The sequence below is a fragment of the Ptychodera flava genome, chromosome 3 (assembly GCF_041260155.1).
Source record: "Ptychodera flava strain L36383 chromosome 3, AS_Pfla_20210202, whole genome shotgun sequence".
In the NCBI taxonomy this organism is placed as follows: Eukaryota; Metazoa; Hemichordata; class Enteropneusta; family Ptychoderidae; genus Ptychodera; species Ptychodera flava.
The window spans coordinates 43,535,814-43,547,113 of record NC_091930.1 but is presented as its reverse complement, the minus strand read 5'-3'; the positions used below and the strand labels follow the sequence as shown (position 1 = coordinate 43,547,113).

At 36.3% G+C, this 11,300-nt stretch overlaps 1 protein-coding gene across 1 annotated transcript; it reads right to left on the bottom strand.

Moving 5' to 3' along the window:
• Window positions 1-1,579: 1,579 nt before the first annotated feature.
• LOC139130086 (tripartite motif-containing protein 2-like) lies at window positions 1,580-7,514 on the bottom strand. The gene is made up of 5 exons (XM_070695807.1): window positions 7,388-7,514; window positions 6,700-6,765; window positions 6,179-6,256; window positions 5,642-5,842; window positions 1,580-2,574 (listed from the first exon to the last, which is right to left on the bottom strand). Exons 1-5 carry the CDS (start codon window positions 7,407-7,409, stop codon window positions 1,739-1,741), a joined length of 1,203 nt encoding a protein of 400 aa, XP_070551908.1. The 5' UTR covers window positions 7,410-7,514; the 3' UTR covers window positions 1,580-1,738.
• Window positions 7,515-11,300: the final 3,786 nt, after the last annotated feature.

Sequence of the window (11,300 nt, the reverse complement as noted above, 5' to 3'; positions counted from 1 at the left end):
GGCCTCGGAAAACAGTCTGTTTTTGGGGGTGACTCACAGTCCCTCGGGGTACAGACGTATGCTGTTGCCCTCATAGCCAGTCAATATGTGTATACTGATACACCACTCGCGGAGCTTATATTAAATCTTGGCTGATATTAAAGCTTTTGGTGCGAGAAAACTTATCACTGTTTTAGTTCTTCGCAAAACGGAAAATTTATTTCCCCATAGAATTAACACAGAGATGACGGCCATTTCGAATTTCGAATATCGGTAAAATTGGTACTAGATAAAAACATTTGGTAAATTTGAAGAGAAAAAGATGACCTAACATTGAATTTGTTTTTAGCTTGAGCAAAAGTTGGAGTCTTTTACTTTCGAAGCTTTGGGATATAAAGTGAAATAAAATGTGTTGCATTTAAAGCATTCTTAGCCGACAACAAAAATCATATAACTTAACTTGGTGCAAGTAAAAATTAGTCCAGACAGATCTAACTTTTAGTGGTTTAACAGCAATCAAGCAATGTATTGATAGCTACAATATATAAAGTGATAATGAGATTTATGGTTTATTATGAACACAAAACATACTTGTCCCACACGGTGAATTGTAGTAATATAATCTTACTGTATGGGATTTTGGGATTTTTTTAAAATTACGATGTTACAGGGTCTTAACAGTGAAGATGCATCCCTGGTTCTGATCAACATCCCACGATGAGTTTTTTTAGCTTATTACCGACTTAAAAGGCGCCTCTACGCATAAGCAGATACCCTCTTCTTGATAACATTTGAGTATTGATCCAGGCTTATAACAACATTTAATGCGCAGGAATTTTTCTCATAGCATTTGATCTTGAAAATATGTTGTCAAATCTCTTTTTGTGGGTTATAACAATATTTTGTGAAATAACACACCCGCTTTAAAACAAAGAGCGATGAGAGGCGCTCCAATGATCGCTGCCACTCAATATTTCAGGCGTGAAAGGCATGAATGGGAAAGTGTATATAACAGAAATAAGTTGAGTACCATCATCGTAAAATGAGTCAATTGGTTAGCACCGATATTTCAATAAGTAAAGCATAAAGCCGGTGCGTTTCTATATCAAGACAGTTGTTTATTCAAGCATTTGGAGCCAAAGGTACAAGTAACAACAACAATGCCTTTCGTCATTTCAAATGAAATATTAATTCGAGCAAGTTACAGTGCTTATATTACTTACAATTTTAGATTTGTGTAAACACTACTTCAAAAATGTATAACTCCATCACATAAATACAACACTCAGTCAAAAACAGACTCAAACTTATGTTTTACCACAAACTTGTTGACATTTCTCAATAAAGATCATTTAAAAAAGAGTTGACTTTGTTCTAAATATACACGCAGCAACAAACGTATTCTGAGTATTGAATTCAACAACCACGACCACAACAACAATTAAAAACATAATATTCTAAGAGTACAATTGTACGAAAACTTGTTGCAATAGCTATCTCAAAAAGATAATACTTTGGATTCATTTTGTGTACAGAAAAATTCAATGGAAAGCTGATATCAATTATTGTCACTGCTGAACATGAATCATTATTAACGAGTTTCTTTTCATTTCTGTCAGAAAAATACACGTCATTCGCATGCATTCATCCTAAGAACACATCTGAACACATGTGCACTTAAAACATAGCAATAGTACAAAATGGCTCATTTACCAAATTGCAATGCATACAGAGATCCACATACTTAATTCTGTCCCTGTTACGGTAACCCCTCGCCTGGTGTTGGTGGCGTTTGCTTCATTACATAGAATACTTTGACACAATTTTGACCCCAGTCAGTGACGGCCACTCTCATCGGATTTACATCCGTTCTTACGGCAACATACCTCGGGGAAACCCTTCCTTCACCGATATTGCAAAGGAATTTTCCGTCTGATGAAAACTGAACAATTCTTCTATTCCCATTATCACAGACATAGACGTTATCATCCTCATCAACGTCAATACCATAGGGAGTATTTAAGTGACCTGGCCCAGACCCTTTCGACCCTAGTGACGCAATATATTCTCCATCAGAGTTGAGTATTTGTACGCGATGGTTGTTTTGATCAGATACTAATATTTCATTCTTACTATTGACGACGACTGACCATGGGAAATCAAATTGGCCTTCATCTTTACCATGAGATCCAAAACTTGTCAAAAATTTGCCGTCTTTAGTGTATTTTTTCACAGTGTCATTACTGCGATCGTTAACGAGTACATAACCATCCTTAGACATCGTAATGCCATAGGGGTTTATGTCTCCACCAAATGAGGTTATAACCTCATTATTCTTATCAAAAGCCACAACTTGCATTTTCCCATGATCAGTCGATAAGTAAGTACCATCAGAAGACATAGCAACGTCACGTGGTCTGAACCACTCGTCGTACTTGTCAAAAACATTTTTACGTTTGCATTCGTTGTCCCAACCCATTACTTGCACCCTTCGATTGCTCTTGTCAGCAATTATCAAGTCACCGTTTTCATCAATTGCTATTCCGCTTGGATGTTCAAATTGGCCGTCGTCTTTCCCGGGACCACCAATCGTGTCTGATTGTGAAAGAATACAGTAAATCTTTAATGGGCTTCAACTAAAAATGTACGGCACCCGATTACCTTGCGAAGCTGCCACAGACAAGACCGCCAATCCCGACTCTTACTTCGCAAAAGTTTCAAGGTGGTATTTAATTTCATGTAGTTTCAAAGCATTCTTAACAGCTCTGAATGTTAAACGAATTTAGAATTATGTCAGTTCTTCTGCACCACCGGGACGCAAGAGTCACTTTTGCAAACCTGTCATGTTCGAATAAGCTTACAAAGTAACCTAGAAGCAATCATAATGAAACAATACTCTGTTGCAGAATTACTATGTGGCGTATGTTCCATGTACTTGAATAGATCATGCGATATAAAACTGAGTAATACAGTCATCAATGGTTCGGGTATTTGAATTATAACATGATTAAAATGATTTTTTGTCAGTAGAGAAAAATCCGACTCGACAACAATATCAAAAGCATAGAATAAGAGGTTACGAGCACGTTTCTATGGAACGCCGTAGTTGCCTTCTGAGATTTATTTGCTGTATTTGATGAGATGACATCAATATAAGATTTAGTAATGCCTTTATATGATAAGGTAGTGTCAATATATGATTAGGTGACGCCTTTATATTATACGGTGGTATCAATATAACATAAGGTGCTGTTATTATATAATTAGATGACATCAACATATGATTTAGTAATGCCTTTATATGATTAGGTCGTGTGAATATGTGATTAGGTGACGCCTTTATATTATAAGGTGGTATCAATATAACATAAGGTGCTGTTATTATATAATTAGGTGACATCAATATATGATTTAGTAATGCCTTTATATGATTATGTCGTGTCAATATATGGTTAGGTGACGCCTTTATATTATGGGGTTGTGTCAATATATCATAAGGGTCCGTAAATACATAATTAGGTGACATCTACATGTGAATAGGCAATGCCTTTATATTTCGAGTCAATAACAGTTTATGATTAAGCAGTGCTTATATATTGTTAGAGCACAACATTATATGAATTGAAAAGGCCATTATATTATAACGTAATGTAAATATATTAATTAGAAGGGTCAATATATTATGTGTGCACGCCATTATTATGTGTAACGTCTTTATTGTTATGTTTAAAGTCATTATATGATTATATAGAGGGCGCACGCCTTCGGACACTTTCTTTAAGCGTGCAAATTTTCATTCGCTTTGCCCGACGCATAAGTTCTTGCAAGGTACATCACTCAAATCTCAATGGATGGAACGGATTTTACGGGAGTTAGGACTTGGAAATCTCTTGCGGAAATTCATAGACGGTGATGTCACCTAATTATATAATAACAGCACCTTATGATATATTGAAACCACCTTATATGACACTACCTAATCATATAAAGGCATTACTAAATCATATATTAACGTCACCTAATTATATATTAAGGGCACCTTATGATATATTGACACCACTTCATAATAAAAAGGCGTCACCTAATCATATATTGACACGACCTAATCATATAAAGGCATTACTAAATAATATATTTCTGTCACCTAATTATATATTGAGGGCACCTTATGATATATTGATACCACCCTATAATATAAAGGCGTCACCTAATCATATATTGACACTACCAAATCATATAAAGGCATTACTAAATCATATATTGATATCACCTAATTATATATCAAGGGCACCTTATGACATATTGACTCATCCTCATAATATAAAGGTGTCACCTTATCATGTATTGACACTACCTTATCATATAAAGGCATTACTAAAACATATATTGATGTCATCTAATTATATAATAACAGCACCTTATGATATATTGATACCACCTTATAATATAAAGGCGTCATCTAATTATATATTAACACGACCTTATCATATAAAGGCATTACTAAATCATATATTGATGTGATCATGTCATCTAATTATATAATAACAGCACCTTATGATATATTGATACCACCTTATAATATAAAGGCGTCACCTAATTATATATTAACACGACCTTATCATATAAAGGCATTACTAAATCATATATTGATGTCATTTAATTATATAATAACAGCACCTTATGATATATTGATACCACCTTATAATATAAAGGCGTCACCTAATCATATATTGGCACTACCTTATCATATAAAGGCATTACTAAATCATGTATTGATGTCATCTAATTATATATTTAGGGCACCTTTTGATATATTGATACCATTTATATAATAAAGGCGTCACCTAATCATATATTGACACGACCTAATTATATAAAGGCATTACTAAATTATATATTGATGTCATCTCATCAAATACAGCAAATAAACCTCAGAAGGCAGCAACGGCGTTCCATACGTTTCAGCTTTGAGCTTTCGGTGAATTCAGCAATCGGTACAGAACAATGCAGTTATCATAGGGTTGATTTTATAATATTTTCCCAAATTTTATATCATCTTGTTTTGTGTATAACGCAATTATCTGAAAAGGGCATTTCCCACCTTTGAGTATTCACGGCATTTTCCAACCTAGCGATAAACTTTCTTAGGACGGAATATTTTCAAAAGTAGAGAGTTTCATAAAAAATTAACAGTACACGTGTACTTTCTGTGGTCACTAAACAGAATTGCATTTTTCTGTTGGCACATTAAAAGTCGTTATTTGGAGACTCGACATTCTGCCATGATTCACTGTCGAATTGACTGTTCATCGGCCTTGATGACACGGACGATAACGTCGATCGTGAAGACTGAAAAGTCTCACTTGTTTTAATTCAGTAAAACTTGCACGTACATAGGCCTAAGTGTTATAGCCAAACAATCGAGGAAAGACAATAAAATTTTAAGACAAATGACATGTTGGATTGTCACGGTGGCTACTATACCAACGCGTTTACCTAGATCCGAGTAGACAGAAATATCATGTTGAAGCATGAAATATTGTTACGGGTTTATATCAGTACTAACTGAGCTATACGAGAATGGCAATACAAACATAGCCTGTGCAAAAGTGCATTTTCCATAGTTTGTTTTTATACAGAGAATCATATACCCATTCATTACCTTCCATAGATGGCACCATCAACTTCAGGTTGTCGACCTCTCTTTTTAGCTGCTCCTTCTGTTTTTCGCAGTTTTCAAGACTAGCCCTCAGATTTTCGATTTCACTGACCAGATCCTCTTTGGTTTTTTCCATCAGTAGCTCCTGCTCAGTCTTTGTCGAACTGTCAGTGATATTTCTCTGTTCAAATTCCTTTCCATTTCCTACGTTCGTTGGAAGAAACAATAATAACATTTTTTGAAATATATTGTAGCTTGACTGAGTGATTGTACGGTACGTGCTATAGGCCTATGGGTTATTCAGATTATGCCATAAAAGACTATATGTGACTGTACTGGTCACTTGGTATAGGTGTTCTACTTGTGAATTGCATGCATACTGGAGAACTTTTAATATCCGTTCAAAATCGTTCATGGGTGAATTTCTATGGTTTTCTCTCAATCCCTGTGCTAAAATCGCAGTAAAATAGCTTTTTGCGTCAAGAGTATCCGTTTACGCCCTTATATAAGTTTAAAAGGTTCAACTTCCATGTATCTTACTTAGTCTGCTTGCACCAGATGTATCTTCTTCTTTCAAAGTTTTATCTTCAGTAGGGCTCTCTGGTATTGGTACGGCAACTATGTGAACGGCATGAAATTGTAAAATGGACATTATTAGAACCATGTATCATTGATTTGATGTCACTGTTATGGCCTTTGCTTATCGCAGAGACTGGAAAAAGTAATGTAAAACCGCATAGTACTCAGGAAAAGATATAGTCTCAGTATATCGGTGAGTAAGCATTTTGTACAGCTTAAGTGCAATAGATTTATCTAACCTCAAAGCCATTAATGAGAAAGATGGTCAGCCTATACATCGATAAAAGTTGCTGATAGCATTTAATTTTCCCTATAAATGTCGTTAGAATAACATTCAATATGGAAGTTGTATGCCCGTAATATAGTTTATTGTTGGCAAAACTCTATCAACTGTATTTATGAACTGTTTTTCTATTTTCTTGTAGCAAAACAAGAGGTCAACTCAATGAAAAGATATCCATGTTATTTTAAATCTAACTCACCCTTGCTATCAAATTCCGTATCGTCAGAATCTGTATGCCCACTTGGCAAGCGTTCACTGCTGACTTCTGTAAAATAAAGTAATTTGTGATCTTTATGCTGTACTAGTATGACATTATAAGTGTAACACATAAAATCCTGTTGCAAAATAATAATTTTCACGCGTTGTTATGTGATGAAGAAGCCCACAGCGTTAGAATGAAAACGAACAAATATACCAATATTATGAAGAAAATATTGCTCAATTTCATTAATTCACCTCCCTAAGTCTTGGCTTTGCTTTTTGTGACAAGTACTGAATTTCACACACAGACACAGACAAACACACGCACAGACACCCACACAGACCACACCAACACACACAAACATATACACACATTATATATATATATATAATATATATATATATATATATGTATATATGTATATATATATATATATATATATATATGTATATATATATATATATATATATATATATATATATATATATATATTATATATGATATATCTGAGGCTTATGTAAATGTTCTCCCCGTATAGTCCCGACTTTGGGAATCAGCATTTGTAGTCATTGCCACGACAAATTAAAGTTTTATAATCATTATTTATCTATTACCTTTATCTTTCTATTAGACAAGAAGTCAAACTCCGCAGAAAGACATCCATATCTTTGAGAATATAACTCACCTGTATTGCTTTCAGATGCCATATCGTCAGAATCTGTATGTCCACCTGGTAAGAGTTCACTGCCGACTTCTGTAAAATAAACAGTGCTTAGTATATATAGTTAATTGCACGAGTCGGTGTGCTGTTACAGTTGCAATCACCACACTTATGGTCAGGAACTTGTAAAACGTCACGAGGCCGAAGGCAAGTTACAAGTTCCTGACTATAAGTGTGGTGATTACAACTGTAACAGCTCACCTGCGATTAACGACTTATACCACGAAAAACAGGCCAATCTTCTCTAAAATTTGAAAATTACTGTCAATAAATCGTCTACTTTTGATTTGAATACCACAATGGAATGGAGTGACCCTTTGTAAGTCGAAAGGTTCACAGAGGTCATTATGCACCTGACATGCGAGTTTTGGAGAATGACCTATCCCAGACAAGTAGGACAAGGGCTCTAGTCAACTGCAAATCTACATTTGAATAAGGGCTACAGAGTGGTATAATGCACCTGTGTAGAAGGAAACTACTTTAGTCTGATTGGTTAAATAAAATGGCTTGCCTTACACTATCTTGTTGGCTATTGGCTATAGCGAGAAGGAATTCAATCTGTAGATGCATGTGATTGCCTCGTGGATGCATCAGGCTTTCAAGACCATTTTCGTGTTTTCGACTGGTTAAGGTACAGTTCAGTTTTTACGGCCGGGGGGGGCCGGCAAAATCCAGGGGGGGGGGTCATCAAAATTTTGGAATCCGCAAAGGGGGGGTCATCGCTTTTTCACTGGTAGGAAAGGGGGGGTCACCACATTTTCAAAAACATAATACCAACAATAAAGTTCACTTTATGCCATTGCCATGATCGACCCTCTTTACCGGCGGGCCGCCTTCGGCGGCCACTACAATAAATATACATTATGTATTACCCATGACCCTCTTAACGGGCAGACGCCTTTGGCGGCCTACTCCAATAAGGTTTACTTCATGCAATGACCATGATCGACCCTCTTTACCGGCGGGCCGCCTGCGGCGGCCCACTCCAATAAATTGACTTTATGTAATACCCCACGGCAATCTTAATGGCCGTGCGCCTTCAGCGGCCCTGTCCAGTAAAGTCTACTTTATGCAATAGCCATGATCGACCCTCTTTACCGGCGGGCCACCTTTGGTGGCCCACTAGAATAAAGTTGACTTACGTAATGGCCCATGACCCTCTTAACCGGAGGGCTGCCTTTGGCGAACCACTCCAATAAAATTCACTTTATACAATGTCCATGGACATGAGTTGTCTATGGAAATGAAGTTAAAAATTGCCTTACAGTCGTCCTAATTAACAGACGTTTCAATGGATGTGGCTGAGAAGTTTGTGCACTGGCATCTCTGCTACATGAATAAAGTGCGCGGCGTACCGGAGTTCAAATCCAAACCATGCGGGTAAATTTGACATATGGGTTTTAGTTATTTTTAAGCGGGGGGGGGGGGGTCATCAATTTTTTTAGTCTGACAAAGGGGGGGGGGGATCATCTTTTTTTCACGAAAAATGCAGGGGGGTTCTATATTTTTTTGAACACCGGCGACAAGATTTTGCCGGCCCCCCCCCCCAGCCGTAAAAACTGAACGCTCCCTAAGATGGACCTTGTCAGCTTGTCTGATCTGATGACCCAAGAGACTACCTAGAGTTCCATGGACGGCCATTTAAGGATGTACAATCGGAAAAATATTAGCGTACTGCGGCGATTTCCGCGCAGAAATGTATCCATAGTAACCACGCGCGCATAGTGACGTTCCGAACGTTTTTGCGTTGTACAAAATGTCGTCTGCTATGGAAATCCGGTCACGACATGCGACATGCGACCTGCGACTTCAAAACTGCGACCTGCGTCCTGCGTGCTTGTCAAACTGCAACCTGCGACTTCCGGGTGTTCTGGCCTAGCTGCCACCTGCGAGTTTGAAACTGCGATCTGCGAGATCACGACCTGATCCATGGTTTTAGGTATTTGGTGTTTATTGAGAGTATGAAAAGCAGTCACAAGTAATATCAGTGATAGGTGGTGTCATTTAGGAAAGAGATGAGCTTCAAAGACACGTACAGCTGTGTTGGCCTACTTGTTGTTCGGGTTGCTATCAAAGTCCGGTTTCAAAGGGACAATGCTTAACTGATCACCGATTTTCATGAATAAAAATTTGATTTGATAAGCTTACTTCAACAAGCATGTTGTTATATATGTTGTTTCCTAAAGTGGTGGCTATTTCACAGATCGAAATTACCTAGTTTAGGCCTAAAGAAGTATTCTTTGGTTGTTGTACTTCGATTCGGTGACCATGTGTATCACCCCTATTTGTAACAATCAACCCTATTTGAAACAAAACTTAATTTTCAAAAAAACTTTGCCGTATTTATTGATATATTAATAAAATATGCATATTTGTATGTTTGGGGGCAATTTTCTTCTTTTCCCCTTGTCAAAACTCATTTTTCCGAAACTGCTTTTGTTACAAATTGGGTTGATTGTTACAAATAGGGGTGATCATGTCAACCCTATTTGTAACAATCAACCCTATTTGTAACAAAACCTAATTTTCAAAGAAACTTGTCCGTATTTGATGAAATCTTGATGAAATTACATATTTATATCTTTGGGGCAATTTTCTTTTTTTTCCTTGTCGAAACTCATTTTTTTCCGAAAATGCTCGTTAGATTAACTCTCGTTGTGCTGGTTGCCTGGGATAAGAGGCCTACTCGTAAGATATAATCAAGTCGTGCAGATACATGTCAAAAGTTTGTTTTGGGGCAATTTTCACCAATTTAGGTCAAAAATGTTTAAAATCTTGTTTTCTGACCGAAATCTTACTAAACGTATATGGGCTTAACTTTTGTTACAAATTGGGTTGATTGTTACAAATAGGGTTGATGTGTCAACCCTATTTGTAACAACCAACCCTATTTGTAACAATCAACCCTATTTGTAACAAAATTTAACCAATTTGTAACAAAACCTAATTTTCAAAGAAACTTGGCCGTATTTGATGATATCTTGATGAAATATACATATTTATATCTTTTGGGCAATTTTCTTTTTTTTCCTTGTCGAAACTCATTTTTTTTCGAAAATGCTCGTTAGATTAACTTTCGTTGTGCAGGTTGCCTGGGATAAGAAGCCTACTCGTAAGATATAATAAGGTCGTGCAGATACATGCCAAAAGTTTGTTTCGGGGCAATTTTCACCAATTTCGGTCAAAAATGTTTAAAATCTAGTTTTCTGACCAAAATCTTACTAAACGTATATGGGCTTAACTTTTGTTACAAATAGGGTTGATTGTTACAAATAGGGTTGACGTGTCATACCTATTTGTAACAATCAACCCTATTTGTAACAAAATTTAACCAATTTGTAATAAAACCTAATTTTCAAAGAAACTTGGCCGTATTTTATGAAATCTTGATGAATTATACCTATTAGTATGTTTTGGGGCAATTTTTAGTTTTTCCGCGTCGAAACTCATTTTTTCCGAAAATGCTCGTTAGATTAACTTTCGTTGTGCAGGTTGCCTGAGAGAAGAGGCCTAGTCGTAAGATATAATCAAGTCGTGCAGATACATGCAAAAACTTTGTTTCGGGGCAATTTTCACCAATTTTGGTCAAAAATGTTTAAAATCTTGTTTTCTGACCGAAATCTTACTAAACCTATATGGGCTTAACTTTTGTTATAGATAGGGTTGATTGTTACAAATAGGGTTGGTTGTTACAAATAGGGTTGAATCGTCAACCCTATTTGTAACAATCAACCCTATTTGTAACAAAAGTTAAGCCCACAGAGGTTTAGTATGATTTCGGTCAGAAAACAAGATTTTTAACATTTTAGACCAAAAATGGTGAAAATTGCCCCAAAACAAAACTTTTGGCATGTATCTGCACGACTTGATTATATCT

What these genes read in the sequence shown, in the direction of transcription:
- LOC139130086 (XM_070695807.1), bottom strand. Translation starts at nt 7,409, where the DNA reads ATGGCATCTGAAAGCAATACAG. An exon ending in GGCATCTGAAAGCAATACAG is followed by an intron (nt 6,766 to 7,387) that starts GTGAGTTATATT and finishes TTTATTTTACAG; the next exon opens with AAGTCAGCAGTGAACGCTTG. An exon ending in GATGGTGCCATCTATGGAAG is followed by an intron (nt 2,575 to 5,641) that starts GTAATGAATGGG and finishes TTTCACAATCAG; the next exon opens with ACACGATTGGTGGTCCCGGG.